General features: G+C 35.6%; 1 protein-coding gene across 1 annotated transcript in view; it reads left to right on the top strand.

Annotated features, from left to right (window-relative positions):
* Positions 1 to 18,986, top strand: part of LOC131438910 (uncharacterized) — a 205,073-nt gene extending 186,087 nt beyond the window's left edge. The window contains exon 5 of the mRNA XM_058609304.1: positions 7,871 to 18,986. Coding sequence (XP_058465287.1) covers positions 7,871 to 8,083 — 213 coding nt within the window. The 3' untranslated portion in view covers positions 8,084 to 18,986. The remainder of the gene's footprint in view (positions 1 to 7,870) is intronic.
* Positions 18,987 to 24,097: the final 5,111 nt, after the last annotated feature.

Raw genomic sequence — 24,097 nt, 5'->3', positions numbered from 1 at the left:
TTAAAAAATAAGCTTTTTCCCCTCCATTTTATCAAAAGTTACATTTTATCCAAAACAAAACAAACAAATAATCAAATCTACGGTTTTTGGAATTATCATGTTAAAATTTTCCACGCGGTTTTTTTTTGCACGGTTTCCGCAATTAACACGGTTTTCTTTTACACGGATTTTTTTAACACGGTACTTAACCCCCGTGTAAAAAGAGACCTTAGTGTATGATCTTAGAACTAAATACTATGCGTCTCCATCGGATGATGACAATTTGATGGAGACGTATGGCTTTCCGAATGATTTATTTTTTCAAAGACTAATATTATACCCGTCCACATTTTTTAAAAATCTGAAAAAAATACAGCGTAATGTACTCATAAATGATTTATTTTTGATGTAAAATCTAGAGTGGTACCAAAAATGTAAGTGTGATTAAAAAAAAATCAATAATTTTGAACATTTTTTTTCACATGAAACACATTTTGAAAAATTCTGAAAAAAATCAGAAAGGTTCCCCATAATTCCTAAAATATTCCTGATTTGCAGGAAAACCCGGTTGAAACCAAAAAAATAAAAACCACCCAAGTAGCAAATGTAACTTATTGAAATTTCAAGAGGTTCAACAATTGTTTTGTATGTTATATATGTTCAAAAAGATTTTTAAATATATGAAAATCGGTTGTGCAACTTATACCTGTTGAGTTTTACGATAATACCGAAAAAAATCATTATAAAACAATTTTAAGTATATCTAAAACAATTGTGCAGCGAATCACCAACTTGCCCACGTTGCACTAGTAGTCATAGAAGCTCTGCCAAAATTTTCACATCGTCATGTAAAAACGAAGTAACTAAAACAATTGTTCAACTTATCAAAAATTTTCCAAATGGCTATCATAATTGTAACGGACTCAATATATGCTGAAATGACTGTAAATCTTTTGTGAAGAAAAAATAGTGAAATTTTGCTCCCCGCAAGACAAAAAATGATAAGCCCAATTAAAAACCTCACAGAAAAACTATTTTGCTGCCGAGTCCGCATTGTTTTGAGTTGACTGCCTCATGAAATTTTAGGTCAGTGTGTGCAGTTTTCTTCATTTTTAGAAAAACAATTCGAAACTTGCAAATAAGTTTCTTATCTGCTTGAAATGAACGTAAAACTTGCCGATATGAGAATATTATCATAAAAGTTTCAGAAATACAGCATTAGATATGCAATGAAAACAAAACTATAATCAGATAATTTATATTCAGTTTTCATCTCGCGAAAAAATGAACAGACCTGACATCACTTTTCAAAGATATTGAATGAAAAGTGAAGTTCATCATAGTTACTCTCATAGTTATATATTACCGCTTGAGCAACTTGTTTTTGCAACTAAAGCACATGGGCTCACCCAGACCCTGTCAGCTTGGACCGAAATCAATCTTCAGCTCAGCAACGCCATCTCACCGCATCACATTCAATAGGTATATCATGTCAATTGTATGGGTGCGCAGTGCTGCTGTTTTTGCGCGCACGAATTTGACATTTCTCTCCCCTACTTCTATGTACGAGATTCGATGAGGACTCGCTTGAGGGCGCCATGCTCGCAAAAAAGGATGTTGCCAAATGAACAAATTGTTCGAGAAATGTAAGAGCTGGATACCTTGTTAATATGATGTCTTTGGCTCACCAAAATAATACTTACAGTGCGTAACACTAATGTCGGGTTCACTAAGATGAATGACTAAACTATATTGTTGTTTAAGTCAACTAGTTTGATAAAAATAAAAACAACTATTCTGATAAAAATAAAAACAAAAATTTCTCTTTTCAATATCTACATGTTTATATTTCGTTTCATTTAGGTAAAATAAATCATTACGTTGGGTGAACCACTTTCTTTTCAACACACTGTTACCCTCGATGCCATATTGGAAAATATTGAAGAAAAATTCATTTCAAGATTTTTCAGATTAATTGAAACATCAATATGATAAAAATCGTCTGAGAATGTGTATGAATGTTTGATAGCTTTCTTATAAATATTTTAAACACTCTCCCGATCATATTAATTGAAAAGAATAGATTGTTATTTTTCATAGAAATTTATGTGCAATCATCAAAACACGTACATTCAAAGGCGCTTGAAAATTTCAGGTGTACGAAGAAACGTTTCACCATAAAATTGCAGTTCGTTGTCGATTTTCTATCTCCTAAAACGTAAAAGATCAATTCTACAATATGTAGTATTACCAATTATTTATGTGCAGAATGTTTTAAAGTTCCATGTTTGTGTTACGGGCAGTTGTATTGAAAATCAAATGTGAAACTTATTCATTAGATATTATGTTTGCTATGTTTTTGTAAACATCAATTCAATTCTTGTTTACATTATGTAGTCGTTCCCATGAGTTTCACAATTGTTTTTTTGTTGATTTAATTGCTGCATTTGCAATGTGATCGATGCATGAGTTATTGTATAAGTTGCACAATAATTGTGAATAAATGTTCGTGACAATTAAAGATATGTTGCACAACACAGAAAAATTGCGCTTTTCCCATAACACAACAGTTACTACAATAGTAAAATGAACTAATTAGATAAATTGCACAATCTGTAGAAAAATACAGGACAGCAACTTAACGTGCTACTTGGGCAAGTTGGAAGGTTTTTTCCCGACGGTACATCAATGGTCGAACAGTGAATGAAAAAGAAAAGCTTTCTCTATTTTCTGGTGGTATTAGCATTAGTACTCAATTGGCAATGGTTCGCCTGCAGTTTCTCTTAACAGTAAATATTGATTATAGTAAAAAAAACATAGAATGTGATCGTTTGTGTAAAAGTTTAATGGAAAGGCAAATGAACTGCGTAAAATATTTACATGATTCGGAGAAATATTCAGAAAATAAATACAAATTAATTGTGTTTTTTATCCACCAACTGAAAAGATTTGGCACCAGAAAAGATAATGAACGGACTAAACCTGATTACAGCTTTCATTTGGCAAAAATCAAAGTAATGTTCGATTATAAATGTAGAAAACCATCTAATGATAGTCAGTAAAATCATCGGAACCATAACTATCAATTCTGTTTTGTTAGTTTCATAGATATAACAACACAGGTAAAAAAAATCCACATGCTGCATATAATTTGAAAACAAAAACAATCTTTCAACGATGTTCACGGTTTATAGCCAGTGTTGGTAATTGCCGAAAATTTGACAGAAGCTGCTCGATATTCATCAATATTGTATACAACATTTTCAGTCCGGTAGATGATGCTACAAGAACTCGAGTCTCTCAATGCATGAACCGCGAGAGAATTTTTCTACATTTCTTCGTTCCACTTCATACTCTGAGTATTTCACGGCCCTTACAAAAATACAGTCTGATAAAGATTAGTGCTCCTGAGTTCGCTTTTACATCTCATCCAAGTCAGTCGATATAACAAAACCGCTTACGTTCGGGACGGAAGAAACCAACTACAGTATTGTGTAGTGAACAATAGAACGACCTCGAAATGAGTGAACTAAACGAACTGACACGAAAGAATACAATTGTTGTTGACTTCAGGCAGTGCAAAATTCGACCTTCAAAACGAGAACTTGAAGGTTTGCTTAAGGAGCAAATGCATCTTGACATTAAACGTGTGCATTCACTTCAATGCAATAAGACCAATAATGTTGTTTACATCCAGTTTTATGAAGAGTTGGATGCAATTCAATTCGCAAAAGATAATCACAATGTGCACTATGTGGAGCACGAGAACATTAAGTACAACATTCCAGTATATATGGAAGATAGTGCTATAGAAGTGCGTGTGCATGATCTTCCCTCAAGTGTCACCGATTCTTATATTCGCAAAACTATGTCCCAATACGAAGAGATTCTCTCTATCGAAAAAGAAAAGTGGAAGAACTTTTTCCCCGGTATTCTAAATGGCGTACGTTTGTTACGCATGCGCTTGAAGAGGCCTATACATTCTTATGTGACTTTCGGTCAGGATACAAGAATTCCGTGCAAATCACTTGATACCTATGACAATCAGATGGCCACATGTCAATATTGCCAAAAAGCTGTTCACTATGGTAAGCCATGTGATAAACTGGACAAAAAGATAACCACACCAAAGGACAACGGTGCTTCCTTCACACCAACCCCAAGGAACCCCAGTACATCTGTGATAGCCACCAACAACAATGAAGCATCCCCTTCAACGAAACCATCAGTATCCCCTACAGAACAAATTACACCAGCTGCAGTTAACAACTTACCCTCCAACCAACCAGCAACTGCAACCAATGTACAACAAGGCGCATCTAACACATGGATCAATAAGTCCCGAGACTAACAATGGAAACAACATTTTTTTTGCAAAAATTTTTTTTATTCATCAACATAATCACCTTTTAGGGTAATACAATGGTTCCAACGTTTTTCCAATTTTTCAATACCATGTTTATAAAAAAAATTATCTTTCGCTTCAAAATAAGCTTCAGTTTCAGCGATGACCTCCTCATTTGAGCCAAATCTTTTTCCCTGGAGCATTTTTTTAAGATCAGCAAAGAGCCAGTAGTCACTGGGGGCTAAATCTGGCGAGTATGGGCTGTGGGGAAGCAGATCAAAGCCCAATTCGTTCAATTTCGCCATTGTTTTCATCGACTTGTGGCAGGGTGCATTTTATTCCATCAAAAGCAATCGCGGCACCCACTTGGAAAAAAGCCTTTTTCATGCTCAATTTTTCATGAAGGATAGTAAATACACTTCCATATGATATCTGTGTCTTCTCAGCAATCTCGCGGAGCTTCACTTTACGATCTTTCATCATAATTTTTGTCACTTCACTCACATTTTCCGGTGTAACGGCTTCCACAGGTCTACCCGAGCGTTCCGCGGCATTTGTGTCGGTACGACCACGTTTCTGGTCGGATCGACTTAAAATTTTGACCCGTTTCAAGCAAAGGTTAGTACTCTAGAAAGACGTGGTTACTGGTTTACTACGAGCGCCATCTCTGCTTTGTCTCGGGACTTATTGATCCATGTGTTACAGCAACTCTCAACGAGCCCAAGACTACGATCAACAAGGAAAACGAAAAGAAAACGGAAATCACACACAACACCGACAATGCAATGGATGATGAGATAAGCCGCGGACGAAGTGACCCCCGATACTCGTTGGATGGAAATGGAAACTCATCTCCCCCTTGAAAAAAGGTTGACAACAAGATCCAATAGCAAAAAATATTTTTAAGTAACAAAAATGTAAGCCAATCGGCCACGTAAAGCTTTTACGCAAAAAGGCCAGAATAAAAATTTTATTATAAAAAAAATGATTGGTGCTGTGTGAAATTTACCAAGAAAGAATCCCAAGTTGAAAATTATTTCAGAAAATCGAATCGATAATTCGACTTGATGACTCTCATACTAGGTTGCAATATTTCAAAATCCTTGTGTGGAGCATTCACAGATATTTTCATAGACACAACTTATACAAATTGATAACTCATAGGAACGTGGTTTTTGAGGTACAGTATCTTCAGCAAAGTTGTTCAGAATAATAGACGTCATCTTTTGGCAAATTTTATTTATGTGATTAATCCCGCTAAAAGTGAGTTAAAAATATTATTTTAGTTCAGAGCCAACATAGGGGCTAAGTTACTTGGACAAAGTTGTTCGAAAAGTTCTTTCAAACAAATTTGCTGAAGGTACTATTCCCGTAACTTGAGTGTAATTCATGATTTAATGTATTTTCTGAAAATGGTGTCCTAAAACCAGTTTTTGTGAGAAAACACATATTTTTTCAATGCATATGAATTTTTCATCATTAAAAACTACACAACTTTCTCAAACATACTATGCTGCTATCATTTCAGATTAATGAAATAGAGCCATTTTTCATGTTTTTTTTACAAAATTTCAACTTGTCTATCGTCGAAAGGCTTAGAAAGGTGCAAATGAGACTAATTACATATTAAACTACTCCAAAAGAGCTTTCATACCGTGGTTGAATTACTCGTCTGCGATCGTCTGCAGGCGAGATATGTTTTTTTTTTTTAATATCCTTGTCCTTGAAATTTGCAATGATAAGGTTCACTTCATGTCAGATCAGATTTCAGTATATATTCATTACTATGGTACTTGGTACAAAATATGATTTTTTTGCACAACGAAGTTTATAAATTGAATAGTTAGCCACAGGTAGAAATCTAAGAGTGATCTGCAGTCGCCTACAAAGAAGTTTAAATATTTTCAGTGATTATCTGTCAAAATGGAAAATTAAACCAAATTTAGCAAAAACGCAATTAATTATCGTTTCCCATAAGCCAAGAGCTTCTTTTCTTCAACCAAACAATAATCACATTCTCAAATTGAATGGCTTGGAATTGACATGGTCTGATCAAGTTAAATACTTAGGTTTAACGTATGACAAAAACTCACTTTTAAGGATCACATTGTAGGAATCCAGGCAAAGTGTAATAAATGTATTAAATGTTTATATCCTCTTATAAACAGAAATTCTAAGCTCTGTCTGAAAAACAAATTGTTAATGTATAAACAAATTTTCAGACCACCCATGCTTTATGCAGTACCAATTTGGGCAAGTTGTTGTTCCACCAGGAAGAAAACACTTCAAAGGGTTCAGAATAAAATTCTGAAAATGATTTTGAAGCGTCCTCCCTGGTTCAGTTCAAATGAGTTACACAGACTCACAAATATAGAACCATTAGATGTAATGTCACATAATATTATAAGCAAATTCCGACAAAAATCGATGCAATTTTCAATTGAATCGGTTCGCTCTCTGTATTAGTTAGTAAGTTAGTAGATAAGTTCCTTTTCCCCATTACACAATACAAGTAGGTTTACAATTTTCCCTACACAAAAATCTCAGAATTACGGAAGCAAATGATGTCTTCATGGTAATAACCAAATCATGCATATAATAGGGCTGAAAAGTCACCACTTGTAGCTGAACACCCAATTTAAATCTTAATAATTTAATTTTAACTCATATTCCAATAAATAGTTATTAAAAAAAACATGCAAAAAAGGGTAAAATTTTTCTAAATTTGGCTCAAAACTATTTTAATTTGTAGTCTATATTACTAAACGAACCGACTTCGGCTATACCGGTCCCCAGTTCCCGGTTCCAGAAGTACCGGAAACAGTGGTAAAAAAACACTAAAACGATACTCACTCAATTTTCTCAGAGTTGACTTGGTCGATTTCTACAAACTTAAGCTTAAATTAAAGTTCCTTTAGTCTCATTGGATGCTGTTTAATTTCTTCCGAGCCCGACTCCTTATTGGATAAAGTCTGTTTAATAATTTACTGTGACGATGCAAAATAAAGAAAAAATCTTATCAACTTGACATAGCTGTTTACAAATTGAAAAGGTTTTGTTAGAAGTTGTTTATTTTTGACAGAATCTCCTAGTGCTATTTTTAAAAATAAAAGTAATATGAGAAAGGCTCCATTACACCATTAGGTGGATAAAAAGGTTTTTAACCGAAATTGATCGTGCTGTGAAGATTAAGAATGACAATAGTCGATTTGTTGTGATTAGTTTCGAAGTATCGAGGTTGGTGTTAGACACACCAGTTTTGTTTTAGGTGATCCTGTATCATGCCCTAGCCATATCTGGGGTAATGGTGATGTAACTCAAACTAATCAAGCATACTAAACTCTTGAGAATCACTTCAATTTATCCATTGTGCATCGTTCTTCTGGCATCAAGGGTCAAACCATATAAACTTCATGTACAAGATTATACCAGGGAAAACCTGTTTCATAAGCACATTCAATCTAGTCCTTGTGATAGATCCCTTACACTACAACAATCGACGCTTATCCTTGCATTTCTCTTTCTCTCTCTCCCTTTCGATTCCAGCTGTACCTGTCCTCCAACATCACGCTGGCCGACTACAACATGGGATACTGTCTGACGGGGACACTCGAGCGCGGCGACCAGCGATCCAATCAGTTCCAGACGACCCACTTCGCCGTGATCCGACGGTGTTGGCCCTCGCACGAACATGACTCGACCGGGCACGGTGGCCACAAGAGCCAACACACGTACATCGATTTCCTCTTCAATCGATGATAGTGCGGAATGGATGCGGACCAATGCCAAATGTAGAAGAAAATAATCGAACCTATACGTACGTACATACGTACTGCAGTCGGAAAACAAGGTGCATTATCCGGCAGACGGTGATGGAAAACCAGACAGGAAAAAAATAATACTCGTCAATTTTGATAGCTCTCGGCATCGTCAAAATCCAAATAACAGGGCGTGGTTCGAAATTCCACTGTGGATAGCAGTTCAACAAAAATCAAAAGACACCGCATTCAGTGCAGATAAATCAAACAAAAGCATTCAAAATCCCGTAACATTCAAATCAAACTACTAACCAGCGCGAATTGTGTACAGAAGAGACTTTTTATATTCATCGATGACACGGCGAGTCCTGGAAATCCCAGTTGATGAGCGACATCGAAAGTAAAGTGTAATCCTTCCATCCTGCTGGAAGATGGTGAAGATAATATTTTTGTAATCACTGTTTTGTAAATACTCACGACGACATTCACATTCAATCGAGACGACAGATGGTGGCTTGAAACATGTGCTTTTTGGAACCTCTTTAAAGCTTTTTGCACTCAGCATACGACATAAAAAGCTTAATTTTATATGTTGCTAATTGCTTTAACACACACTTTAACAAATGTTTCGATGTTCGTTGTTGAAACCAAACGCATGTTTATGATTATGACGAAAAACTTGTCTATCAGTTAATCCAATGCACAGTGGGAAAATATGGATCGAAAAAACGCGACCATTTTTTTTTGGGTGATGCATAAAACGGTTGACCGTATAGAATTCTTTTCACGCAAAATAGTCTACATAGCTACACAATTACACAGCTGAAATGTCTTACAATCTTCGTCAGTTGCTTTAACCTATTTTTAAAAACATCACATGGTATATTGAAATCGTGGAAGTGTTCATAAGCCCTATTAAATACTCTGCACACAGCTCTTATCGGTTCGTTTTGTCTACACTCAGTCTACACCCTGTAGCAAAGACATCATATCCAGCTCTCACATTTCCCGAACAAATCATTGGCAACATCCTTTTTTGCGAGCATGGCGCCCTCTGGCGAGTCCGCATCGAATCTCGTACGTAGAAGTAGGGAAGTAGCGCAAAAATAGCAGCAGTGCGCATCCATACAATTGACATGATATTGTGAATGTGTTGCCGTTCGATGGCGTTGCTGAACTGAAGATTGATTTCACTCCAGGCTGATAGGGTCTACCTATAGTCAAGTCTTTAAAAATCCTTAAAAAATCTGCATCTATTTGACCAGTAAGTAGGCGACACCGATCTTCATATAATAGTAAATCAGTAGGATTTACTGCCCACGGAAGGGCCTTGAAAACATGACGCAGAAACCTGGTTTGAATACTTTCTACTCGCTTAATCCAAAACCCCTCGTAAGGGTACCAGATGATAGTAGCATTTTCCAGTTCCTATTGGCCTTAGCAATGATTTTTAAAAGTTAATTCGAATTCGAGCCTCACACCAATAACACTAATAGTTGAGACTCTGTCAAGTGAAGCACCTGAGACAAAAATAACTCCAGAAAATGGGCATTCACTTGCGGGTAAAAGAGATTACAGAAACACAGCTAGAGAAAATGTCAAGTTATCGTTGTAACTCTTTGTAATCGGACTTATATTGGAAAATGAGAAACAGTTTAAGATCCTCTGCGTAAATTGGTTCGCATCCTGATGGAAGGTTATTGTTAACGTCGTTGAAAAATAAAGATAATAACAATGGTCTAAGGTTGCTTCCATGAGACACTGCTGACGTGTTTACGAAATCAAGTGACTTGTGTTTGACATACAATAGATGTCCTGATGAGATACGACTTGAGCCAATCAGTAAATGCATGTTAGGTCAATTGTTCCAATCTTGGCCAGTAAAGTAAAGTGATCAACTCGATCAAATGCAGCTCTGTGGTCTGTATGGTATCAATCCTCTTCAAAGCTTATAATACCATATGAAGAAAACTGAACTAGATTAGTGAATGTTGAATTACCTGAAAAAAAACCCATGCTGGTCATAGGCTATGTTTTGCTTATCGCCATTTAAAAAAAAGATTAGTGGGTAATGTCACAGCTATAACTAGAGGACGAGAAAACTTCGCATCGGCATTCTACCATACAATTTATTAACATGAAAAAAATCTATTTAAATCCACCTAGTGGTGTAATGATGCCTTTCTCATATTAGTCATAGCATCTGAAATATTACAGTGGAGTTCTAAAATGAACTGTTCATTGAATAGAAACAATCTACGAATCAAAACACTTTATTGTTCCGGAACTAGAAGTATAACCCACAACAAATTTAAGGATTCTGTATGGAACCCGAAGAGTTTTACTTTGAATCTAAAAGTGTTTGAAAAACGATTTAGCCATCTTGAAGGCAAGTAAGGTAGATCCTTTTTGTAGTTTTGGACCACTATTTCCAATACTACCGCAACCTAATTTTAAGGACCAGGATAGCCGAAGTTGGTTCGTATGGCCAGCAACAATCATGACCTAGAAGTTGGACCAGTTTCGAACCTAGTTGAGAACTTTTCTCTCTTTCACTTCGTCGCTTTAGGTGGCGCTATAAAATTACCAACGCTTTACCCAGTAGTTCCGGAGCCGGAAGTCGGATCCAGATGAAATTCAGGAATTTTATATGAGATTATAAGACTTTCTACTTAAACCTAAGTTCATGAAAATCGGTCAAACCATCTCTAAGAAAATAGACTGAGTTATGTTTTGGAGTATTCAAACACTATTTTCGATGCTTCCGGAATCGAAAATCGGGAACCAGGATAGCCGGAATTAGTTTGATAGGCCGTCTACTAACAATGACTAAGAGCAAATTCAGCAGCTAGAAGTTCTATATGGAAGATCAATAATAGAGCAAAAACTGGAACAAACGAATCCCGAGCAAGCCGTTCTAGTTTTATTTATTCGACCAGTTCTTCTGTCAAATTTAAAACTGGTCTACGATGCCATTCTATTTTTTGTATATTTGAAACAGGAGTAAAACACTGCTGTGGTTACCAGTTTTTCTTGTTATAAAATTCAGATTTAAATTTTGTGACTGACATAAATTATGCATCTAGAATTAGAACACAACTGAATATGCTCTAACGGTTGGAATAGTGTCAAGCTCAGTTTTGATTTTTATATACCTATATTTTCTAAAAACTCAATTTGAACCTAAGTTTGTCAAAATCGGTCACGCTATATCTGAGGAAAATGAGTAAGTAATCAGCTAAGGTTCTTGGTTTGCATTTTCTTTATAGCGTGCACGAATTTATATAAAGCACGCTGTGTGCATTGTTTGTAAAGGCGAGTTGTGTTTTCTTCTTCCGTGCCAGCTTGTACCGGTGCGTACTGGTTTTGTATCGTCCTTTTAAATGGCGGTTTGAAAGCTTGGACACTCATCGTCCTGTAATTGCGGAACTTAAAGTCAGATCCGGATGTAATTTCACAGTAACGTCTGATACAATATGAGCTTTAATTTAAATCAAGATTTGTGACAATCGGTTCAAGCATCGCTGAGAAATCGAAGTGAGTTCTACTTTTGGAGTTGTACTTCACCACTTTCGGTGTTTCTGGAACAGGAAATTACAAATTACCCTATAACTGCCGGACCGGAAGACAGATCGGGATGAAATTCAATAGCAGGCTATGGAACCATAAGACCTTTCATTTGATACTAGGCTTGTGAAAATCGGTTCAGCCATCTCCGAGAAAAGTGAGTGAATATTTTTGTTAAATTTACACACATACACACAGACATAGTCTCAACGTTGTTAAGTCAGTTTCTAACCTGGTTTTTATATCAGGTTTGCTCAAACCCCCGTTGCTAAGTTCGGACCCAACACAATTTCGTGAAAAGTGTTTGTTTGATGAAACTATCCTGGGTCAATATTAATTTATAAATTGGTATTAGCTGGATATTACTCACGTACCGGAAATCAAAAAGTTCCGTCAACTTGACATTGTTTTCCTTCATACGAATTGCTTATAATTAATGTTGTTGTTCTGTAACCGTTCCATGCCGGTACTATTTTTTTTTCAACAGGAAACGTGTTGGCCACCCATTTTTCACTAGGGTCGTCGTTCATTTTTCATCGGGCATAGTAACCTCAATATCAATGACATTTATAATGTCACTGTCAACAGGGTTGATCGAGCACCAGGAAACGAGCAGTCGATGAAGAATTCATTGCTCATTCCGTCATTAATGTGAGTGAGAACAGTGCGTCATGTGAGTTTTTGAAAACATACTTTTAAGACTTTTATCATAAATCTATCGCGACGAAGTCTAGATAATTTAGTTTAGGTACGATTAGTACATAAAAACATACTTGTTTATATTTTGTTTTTGTTAATTTCCAGCGAATTTCAACAGTTTATGTTGGCATTCCAAGAAGAACTGGTTATTTACTAATTCTGTGTATCCGAAGAACTTGAAGATTTAAATTTATATATTCAGTTATATAAATTGTTTATTTAGAAATACTGAAAATCACCACGGAAAGTTACAAAATCGGAAGATAATAGGAAGAAAACGCAGTACCGTAGTGAGGGTGAGGCGAGTGAGGCGACCGCCTCGGGCACCAACAGCCGGGGAGCGCCAAAACATGATGGAATTGAAAAAAATGTACACTTATTTTATGAAAAATAAATTGCATGAAGTTTTTTTCGGGAAAACTATTTAAACTAGATTAAGTTTCAGATTAGTACTATACTGCTACAAAAATCCGACGAGATGCCGCCATAATCATTATCGTTGATAAACATGAAAGTGTAAAAACAACAGTCACAGTCATTTAGAATACAGAACCGCCATTCAGCGACGACCGTAAACATTTTTTTTCATGAGCAAGAGATGCTCTCTTCTCGATTGTGGTTGTGAACTTGGGCCTACCAAAGATCTAATTCTCAGAGAGCAAACCTGCGAACCTCTTAAAAAACAAAAATTAGATTTTCTAAAAGATTCCCTAAAAGGGATTACCATTGCGGAAAATTGACTATTAATCAAATGTGCAAGTGCGTAGATATCAATACTACTGTTCACTGAACTGATATCGTACGTTTTGACGTAGGACTACTCTTTAAATTCTATATAGGAATGCGAAACAGTGATCAGGTCACATCAAATCAACACCAGATCTCGACATTTTATGCAATTCTAAGACATTCGGTAAAAAAAATTTCAATTTCGGAATTCCAGAGTCGATGTTTTTTCCAAAAAAAAATTTTGAGATAATACTAGAACTAGAAGTTTAACCAGAACCAAGATCCCTGGTCTATATTCCAAGTTAAAAATATAACTCCAGACAGATGCAGATGCAGAATCCAGGTTCTGAATTAAAGTTCAGAACTTCGGATTCTAGAACCAGAATCCAAGCTCAAAATCCAGTTCCTAATTCAGAATCCAGGTCCAAAATTTATCCAATTCCAGAACAGATTTAGAATTCATGTCCAGAGTTCAGATACAGAATTAAGTTGTAGAATTCTGGTCAAGAATCCAGGTATCGAAATCAGCTCCAGATTTATTTTAAGATCTAGAATTCAAGTCCTGAATCCAGAATTATGGTCCAAAATCCATTTTCAGAATCCAGGTCCAGAATCAAGATTCAGGACCCAGGATCAGAGTTCTACTCCGAAGTTTAGTTAAGAATATAGACCTAGAATTCAGATCCAAAATTCAGATCCAGAGTTAATGTTCAGAATTGAGATCCAGAATTCATTTCAAGAATTCAAGAGCAGAGTACAACTTCATAATTCATGTCCGAAATCCAATTCAGTTCCTAACCCAGAAATCATTTACTGAATCCTACTCCAGAATACAGAACTAAAATTCATGTCCAGAATTCAGATGCAGAATACAGTCCTAGAATTCGCAGATTCTCAATTCAGGTCCATAATTCAAGTCCAGAAATCAGATACAGAATCCAGGTCCTGAATAAAAGCTCAGAACTAAGGTCCAGAATTAATTCTTAGAACCAGAATACAAATTTATAATTTAGATACAGAATCAAATTCTATAATTCTAGTGCAGAATCTAAAATTCTTGTCCAAAACTCATTTCCAGAATCAAGATTCAGAACTTAGGTCCAGAATTCTGTTTCAAAGTTAAGTTTAGAATTCAGACTCAGAATCCAAGCCCAAAATCCAAGTCCAGAGTCCACAAGTAAGTCGAGAGTTTAAAATTAGAGCTCAGGTTCATAACTCATTTCCAGAATCCCGCTTTCAAAGTTCAGACCAACAATTCAATTCCAGAATTTATTTCCAGGATCCAGGTTCCGCTCCTGAATTCAGATCTAGAATTCATTTTCAGAATCCAGACCCTGAATCCAAATCCAGAATTCGTGTCCAAAATCCAGTTCATGAATTCAGGTTCAGTCGTAAAAAAATGTTATATTTTATTGCTATAGTTGATCGTAAAACAGGTTTTATAATTTTCTTGAATTTTGAACCATTTCGAAATAAATTTAACGCAGGGGTATACTGCTTCTTGCTTTCGCTTCATATGATAAGCTTTATAAAAATTGTCCACTTTTTTCATTTAACAGTATATTTTGTTGTATAATTCTGGCTAAGGACTGTCTTAGCTCGAAGATGCCAAGAGTATTTCTTAACTGTACTTAAGACTAGGATAATTTCATGAATTGTAACGTTGTTGTTTTTGGTTCACATTATCGTATGTTGTTTTTGGCTCACATTCTGACAACCGAAACTCTGAAAGTTTTAGTCGGCAGTGGCTGATGGGATGAATCTTTCATAGGGATTGTCCAGAAGATGTGGGTACTTGTCGATGGTGGTCGTATTCTTTTGTTCCTGTGAGAACTGTCCTCTTGACGGCAATATGATCTTAAAATGGTTTTCAGAATGCTCTTGTGGCGTTTACAGTTTCAATGCGGGATTTATGATGTAACACTCAAAAGAGCGATATGTATTTACTAAAATTGAAAATGTTACTTGAGATAAACTTACAGGAAAATGAAATAATGTGTGTTCGTCTTCATGGTGTTTGTAAAAAAAAATGGAGGAGGCGATTATTTTTGAGTTTGCCTCGGGCGCCAGAAATGTTCACTACGGCTCTGAAAAAACGAATTGACAATTCAGTCCGCATCTTCTCACTCAATTCCGGTAAATTTCCGCACCCACCGGTTGAAGGCGAAATTCATTAGAAATTGGTTGTTGCACTGAAGTTGGAATTTATTCGGTATTCATTATGATTTCCACATGGAATTCGAATGAAAATTTCTCGCCGATTCGGAATTGATTCGGATCTTATAATGAGTGGCATGAAACGCGATACGGGTGTGGTTGGACACACAAAACAGATATACAGGCTCGCATATGAACTGTGTGTAAAATTTGCTTATTCAGAGTGGCGAATAATTGCAGATGTCACCTCGATGGCAGTGCTATTTTTGGTGCCAATTCTAGTGGTTTCCACACGAAACAGTATTTTGGGTGCAACATTCACTTCACGTAAGATGTTTGGCTGAATTTTTTTTATATAAAGTTTATTTTTGTTTTATTCCGATTGAAGTCGGAAATAAAGTTATCTTTTACGCATATGGAAATCGTGTGAGAAGTGTTCAAATCGCTGTAGTTGGAATATTTCTACATTAGGCAGAAGAACTTTGTCATCGTTTCGGAACGTACTGGAACATTTTGAAAGCTCGCAGCGTGCAATGGCAGTAGTGTTTCCAACGTATAGCAAATCTGAAATTTACACACGATTTTGGAAAATTTCGTTCCAGCCTTTATATCTGTTATCTGTGAATTGGATATGAAATTCTCTAGTTATGTCGCAATTTTATCCTTTATTCCCACTGTGCAAAGTCTGTATGAAGTTTTGTTTATTTTTCTGATCGGAAATTGAAAACTGCTGATGTATTAAAATGGATTGGAGATTTTGTGGTTTAATTTGGTTTTGTCCGGAGTTATTGATAAATATCGACGATGAACATGAACGATAATATTATTGTTTGATTAAGGTAAGTGAGGTTACAGACTAATTCGTTATATTCACATAAGAATGGATAATAGCAATGAAAATCGAACATTTGAGTTGTTGCCATCGTCAAATAGAAGTTGCTGTAATTTTGAGGTCAACAAGAGTAACAATGTGTTGGTTGGCATTGTTCAACAGTATTTTTTCATTTCCATACGACAATTACTTTCGGTTACTAGATTTTTTATCGTGACGTCACAAATGAACAGTGTTCATACTTGACAGCTCAGCGGTACTGTTTACGAACAAGCCTAAACAAAAATCGAAGAGCTATCTTTAGCAATTATCTTTACACTTTGCACTAGTCTACTAGTTGTCACTTTTATTTAATAAATCTCCAAAACAAACCGTATCCAATCCTCTATTTAGACGATATGGACCGTAAAATGTCAACAGACAAACAAAAAAACTACAAGGATCAGCCCCATGGGGTTGTTCGAGCCGTTGATGTGGAACAAGGCAACCAAAATTTCCAATGATTGACATTTTCAAATAATCGTCACACTTTTGAATCCGCAAATGCACAAGAGTCTGCTTAAATTGATCCTTACTAGGAATCAACACCGAACACGCGAACCCAGAATGTAGACTCTATTTATTGTGATTTGTAATTGTTTCGTAGCCGACGAAATTACATCAATAGCCCAAATGTATACTATTAAACGTTTGTAAATGCTTGCGATACGGATATCGATATTTAAGCTTCTCTTCACCAAGCTTGTGTTCAAGTTTTGTATGCAAGCAGTTATTTTTATAGCGTTTCTCTACCATTACTACCATTTTGCGATTTCGGTTGAAGCGATAAAATATTTCTCATTATCAATCGAGTTCATCTTATATAAATTAGATATTAGTCTTATGCACTCAAAATTTACCCTGGGGTAGTTGTCAATTTCTCAGGCGAAACGACATAACATGGGATTTCATCCAATCTTGCATGACACAAGATCAGAGCATACCAATAAAAGCTTCAAATCGTTTATGGCACTTTTTATCTTGCTGTGTAGCAACAACCTACCTCTAGCAAGCTACGCATAAGACTGAAACGTTAGCTATAATTTCGCTTCTATTTGTAGATTCGCGTGCTTCCAACAGCTTTGCTCTTGCTTCGATTGACCAATCAGAGCGCTGCTTTCCCTTTGATATATCGCTTACTCCGTCAAAACCGTCGACTATGGCAGGGAAATCCGGTATGCCGGAGATTTTTTGCAGCCAAAATAGGACACTGCTAGCTATTAATCAACATTTCAATGATATAAAATTAAAAATACATGGCTATGAACATTCAAATCAATACGTAGAAATATTTCCAATCAAATGGTGACATAATATTAATAATTGATACAAAATTGACTGAGCTGTAATTGTTCAAAACCTGACCACATTTCTACGTATATTTTTCTTGAGTTTCTAGTTTGCACCGCTATATAGAAAACAAAAATGTGTTCCACATTAAAATCTCTGTTTACAAACAGTACTGCTGAACTGTCAAAATGTGTTCTTCCGATTGAGGTTAGCAGTGACGGTAAAAAACCTAACAGCAATTGTAAGACGTCTAACTAGCTAGCTAGCATTGAATTGACTATGAGAAAGTGAATTGTTTAACGTTCGCCTCAATTAGGAAAGTACTTCAAAACATTCCGCTAGAAGAACCCAACGAGCATAGTAGCCTTTTATGGGGCATCTACCACCATGATTCATAATACATTTTTTTCGGACAGTTCAAACAAAAAAATATTCAACTCTAGCAACTAGACAGGTATTTTTGTAAACTTGTAAAGTTCTTCAACTGAAACCGATTCGAAGTAATAAAAAAACAAAAAAAATACAAAACCCACAAATGTCACCCATTCGCCAACAACCGGATGGGGCTGACAGCAGAATGATATATTTATGTCCTGCCAGTATTTAACGTCCATGATGATAGTTGTTCGAAACTAAAGGAAAATCCTAAGCAACAACAGCATTGATTAGATAACGAAGCAAAATAGAAAGAGAAGATATACTCCAACATAATTGAAACTAGTGTGATCAGAAAAGTATTACTTTTGTGACTTTGCTTCCTTTTTCCGGTAGCGACTGATGAGCATCAAAAAGCTATCATGTAAACAAAGAAATTGCTTCATGCGCTTGCATTAACCAGTAGAAACAATCGTCAAACTGATCAGTATTATAGAGACAAACTAACGCCAATTGCCTAAGCATTAACAAAGCTCTAGAAAACAAAAAAAAGCGAACGGAACTGATTTGTAAGCCGAATTAATCAACCAACCAATCAAACAAACACAAACCTGCAAACCAAAGAAGAAAAAAAAACAAAACAAGAATTACAAAAAAATGAAATAAAAAAATGATACTTAACAGTCTCGTAACCGAAATCCTTCCAAAGATTATTTTTCTACATTTTGCAGCCGGCAGCTTCGAGAGTTAAAATAAAGAAACAAAAAATTACGTCGTAGTGTTTCGTAGCTAGTGCGAGGGTCGATCAGCTTAGGATAGCTAATCAAATGTAGGCGCTAAGTGGCTTGTAAAAAAAACAAAGAACAACAACAAAACTGTCTGTTTTATTTTCCTACCTAGAACGTTTATATCAATGTAAAACAAAAAAACCGAAGGCTTGATGCAGCAGTTTCGTTTTGATAGTTACGAAAATCCTAGTCGTAATTGATTGAATCCCTATAAGACTATGTCAAGCGTCAATATATCTCTACCTAGATCTAGTAATTTGATTGATAAAAATAACAAAATAACAAGCAGAAAAATGTGCAATGTGAGCCGTTAAGAAAAAAATTCGATATAAATGTAACTGTAGTTATATATTTAACTGTAAGCAAAAGCTGTAATGAAAAGATGAAACTTTTTAAAATGGAAATCAAAATATATGTTGTTATAATTACGCTGGACTTGAGCTGAGCAAAATATCACAGTTCCTTGGCAGGGAATGATTCACATTAACATCACCGTATTGCCATTCCGTTATTGATTAGAAACATGCAAACTAATTTCTACTTCGTTGCATACAAACTGCATTCATCCCCTCACTCTGATCAACATCGATTATTACATTACTTCGGTAAAAATTGATCACACATTTTCAACAGACATCGCTGCCGATTCTTAGCGGGAAGACTCATTGCATGGCTATCCCAGTGACACTACTAAACCCTCCAGAACGGAGCTCGAACATACGACAATTGGCTGGGAAAAGCGAGCACTCTAATGCATATTAGACTATTTTGCTGATAAAATAAGCTAGTTTTTTGTAAAAACACAACAGTATATTTACGAGGCAGACCGACTCTACTAGCCATTTTAGCAACAAAAAATGTGTCCATGTTCGCCATAACGCCTCGTTTTAATTTTGTCGTAACACAAACAAAAATTAGCTTGTTATTAAAAACCACTAGTACACAAAAACAAAATTCATCGCTTCCTAATTAGCTAAAAACATTCACTAATCGATTTGTTGCTGGGAATATATTCTGAAAATTTTAACTTTACTGAGGGACTGCATGTTCAAACCCAGCAATACACACCGACGGGGTTAAACTGGACAGTTTAAATATCTTATGAACCTGTAATTATTTCGATCCATGGATTGACTTAGTAAACGCGCATCTCAAGATTTGACACCCCATTGTATTCGATCTTATTTTTTGTGTGCAGCTTTTTGGTCTGGTTTTGCCCCACGACGAGTTCGGTTCAGCTCCGCGATTCCAGAAATATTGAATTTTGGGCTGGTCACTTCAGCGAGACTTGGTACGAAAAACTAATGCATGTTTTTCGAAATCACATATTGAGAATTTTGGTCCAAAAAGTGTTCAGTTTTAGCCCAGGTCTAACGTTATTTTTCAAAACTCTTTTCTTCAGACATTTAAGTCAATTACAAAATGGGTAGCTTTCAAAAAACGATAATTAATGTTCAATAGTGACTCCTTCAATTTTTAATAAAATATTTGAAAAATTACTGATAAGTCGTATTAGTAACTTTCTAGATAGACATAGAATACTCTTTAGCACTCAATACGGACTCCAAAGCGGGAGCAGTACAACTATAACTGAGCTCGTAGACAAAACTGACTGAAAGAATATGTTGGTGCATTATTTTTAAATCTGAAAAAGGCATTCGATATTCTGTATCAGGAAATTCTACTTCAGAAACAACTCCGTATTTATGGTCTCAGAAGAGTTGCTAGCAGCGTAATTCGTAATTATTTGGAAAACAGAACCCAAAAAGTTTACTTTAACGAGGAAAAAAGTTTTTTGAAACAAGTAAGCATTGGTGTACCACAAGCAAGTGATATTGTACCCTTGCTTTTTCTACTGTACACCTATGACATAAGTAAAATTAATCTTTCCTGTACTCCGAGATTGTTCGAGGATGATACGGTTTTGTTTTATCCTAATAACAACCCAAATTATATCATATGGCGAGTGAACAGAGATCTACAGATCCTACGAACACATTATTCGAAAAATTCTCTGATGTTTCAAAAAACTAAACACATGATCTTTAGATCGCCAAGGAAAGTTTTTCCAAATCTAGGGGTTCAAAGCCCTACCGAGACTTTAAACAATTGTGTTATGAAAGCTCTTCACTGTAAATATGACGAATTTCATGCCAACTCAATTTGTTGTCCCGAAAAGTCACTGCATAATTTGTGTTTTCTTACAAAATTGATTCAGACTGTCTTTTGAAAAGGGCAAAATATTTTTAACCAATTTTTTTTTTCAAAGTTATTGGCGAAAATGATAAGACATACACAACAGTGTTGTATTAATGGTCTTCAAAAAATCTGGCAATTTTTTTTATAAAAATACTGAAAAAAATCATTATTGAGTTATACACTGAAAACATTCATCTAAAAGTTCAAAATCGATTTACAAAACAAAACCATTATTGATTTTGATGAAATTTTTTTATCGGATAAGTTCCCTACCAACCGATTATACATTGCAAGATGAGCTGATAACACAGGATAAAAAACAACCAACAATTTTAAGGTAAGGGCTATGCAATCACTGAGAAAACCGACTTTTCAACCCAGGCTCGGAGATTTTGTTCCGGAGTTATAGAATAAAGACTGTCCCAGAAAGTATGGACGCACTTTGATTTCGCTGTAAATAATTCACAAGTGTTAGATATTCAAATTTTATTCAATATACTGATAATATTAGACTACAACAACAGAATATTGCTCTCAACATTTGCTACCTACCCATTGTAGACTAGCTGGCGCACCTTCTTGCGAACGTTCCTCATTAAATTCCGTACAGACTCCTTGGCGACAAGCTTTGAAACTTTTTTCCAATCTTTTTCGAACTGTTGAATGATTTTGGCTGCCGAGACATGTTTCCTAAGATGTGCCTTCGTTAATGCCCAAAATTCCTCAATTGGTCGAAGTTGTGGGCAATTATGATTATGATTATGAAGTTCAAATTTCCAGCAAGAATCGTATTGTACAGCTTTCGAAGCCTCGGCCTGATCGATGCTTCTTGTTTCGGACTACGTTTTGGTTGTTTCTGCTTCTTATATGTTCGAAGATTCAAACATTCTTTAGCACGAAGAACATTTGACTTCGAAGTGCCCACTTTTTTGGCCACATCCCGAACTGAAACCTCCTTCTTTTGCTTGAACGCCTTCAGTATACGTTTATCCAACTGAGGGTTAGCAGGGCCTTTTTTTCGACCCGTTTTCGGTTTATCCTCAAAGGTGTTATCCTCATCGAACTTCCTGATTGCATTTCGCACGGCTTTTTCACTTACTCCTTCCATTTTTTCTATCTTTCTCAGTGACAGTCCGCGTTCTGTGCACCATTTGTACACAATTTTCCGACGTTGTTCTGCTGAAAGTCCACGCATTTCGAAACAAACTAATGAAAACGAATAAACAACTGCACAAGTGGTTAGAGAAGAGTGTAAACAACAGGACGCAACCATAAAAATTGACAGATTCTGAACAATTGCGAAATGGCAGCGGTTTTTGGTTGCGTCCATACTTTCTGAGACAGTCTTTAATATACAAAAATTAAGTATTTTTCACAAACGATTGCAAAAACAAGTACAAATCCCATAAAACTGACTGATAAATTCTTCTTGTTTGCAGTACTTATTTGTTTGTGAGCATATAAACTTCATTCGGCACTATTAGTTCCAAATTTCCTGTTTCGGAAGCACAGAAGGTAGTGAAGAAAAACTCCAAAAGTAGAACTCATTTCGATTTCTCAGCGATACTAAAACCAATTTTCACAAATCTTGATTTAAATTGAAGTTCACACCGTCTCAAAAGCCACTGTAAAATCTCCGGATCTGACTTTTGGTTCTGTAATTACAGGGCGATTAGTGTCAAAGCATTCAAAACGCCATATAAAAGGACGTTAGAAAACCAGCACGCACCAATACGGAAGAAGAACACCCAACTCACCTTTACAAACAATGCACACAGCGGGCTTTATTGAATTTCGTACACGCTATAAAGAAAACGAAAACCAAAACCTAAGCTGATTACTTACTCCTTTTCTTCAGATATAGAAAGACCGATTTTCACAAACTTAGGTTCAAATTAAAGGTCTTATGATCGCATACAAAGCGTGAAAAAAATTCTAATCTGATCTCGAAACTATTCCTACCGTTAGGCATTGTTAGTAGACGGCCTATCAAACTAATTCCGGACGACGGTAAGTTTTAATGATCTCATTGGTATTTAGATTTTGCATAAGCAGTTCTCAATAGCCAAACCCGCGCACAGTGATGCTTCTCCATACAAAAGTTGGCAAAAACCATAAATACGTCGATAAACGTCAGCTGGATGATTTTTGATTATTAATTTGAAGTCTCTGAATATATTTCAATCTTGATAATGTATTAAAAAAAATCGATCCAACTAAAACTGACATGATGCACCGTTCGCTACGGACCGGAAAATGACTACTTTTTTAATAAATTAACTTGTATTTTTTATTTATCTCGTGATTGATTAGGAGTTTTCACTAATGTTTCAAATAATGATTAAACCTGTGTGGAAAATGTATACACTGAGAAAAGAACTTTTTCCTTATATCTTCACGGAACCACCCGTGATCCCATTTCAACCAGAATATTAGTTGATTTTCTGAATTCGATTGGTTAACATTTGGTACAACTAATCGATCGTTGTTTTAACCACACTGTCATTTTTGTTTTAGCAGAAACGATGGTTGAAACAACTAATTTAACTGTTTAAAAAAAATGCTGTCGATTACTAAGGACACATACCTTTCAATTTCAACAAATATTTTAGTTGAAATAACTGGTGTTGTTATTGAAACAAAATCCTGTTAGTTGAAAAATAAATCTGTTTTATTTGTTTTAGACATTGCAAATAGTTGAATCAACTCGAACATTTTTATTAGCGGCCCTTACACGTGACAATATTATTGTCAATCCAAAGTATTGCCAATACCGTCAATCCAATTGGTTTGGTAACTTGAGTCCGCGTTTTTCGAAAAAATCAAGCGTTTGGAGTTCTAAATATTGCAACTGAATATCGAAACATTGAGAGAAAAGGTCATTATACATATTTAACTGTTTCCTCTCTGGAGAGAAAGTATTGTAGGATTGATGAGCAGTTTTGATTTTTGACAATATTTTCGTCAATCCACTGAAGTTTCCACTACACGATCAAAAGTATTGTCAATACTCCTTGTATTGACAATAATATTGTCTCGTGTAAGGGCAGCTATTGATTTGCGAAAATAATCGAAATATACTTACTGATACACGTCATGATCTATTTGAAATAAGTTCGGTATGTTGAGATTCATGAAATAAATATCGTTGTTAAAATATAAACAGTATTTTATATTGACATGTAATATCATTAGGGCTGGGAAAACCACCGATCACTGCTGATTTCAAGTGATCTTAACCAAGCTATAAATTATCATTATCATCAGAACTGATCTGATCTCTAAGTGATTTTGATTTTTGTATGATCATGATCATGTCAAGTCGAGATCAGTAAAGATC

This window comes from Malaya genurostris, chromosome 3, assembly GCF_030247185.1.
Source record: "Malaya genurostris strain Urasoe2022 chromosome 3, Malgen_1.1, whole genome shotgun sequence".
In the NCBI taxonomy this organism is placed as follows: Eukaryota; Metazoa; Arthropoda; class Insecta; order Diptera; family Culicidae; genus Malaya; species Malaya genurostris.
The sequence above is the reverse complement of the archived record's forward strand: the minus strand, read 5'-3'. Positions and strand labels throughout refer to the sequence as shown.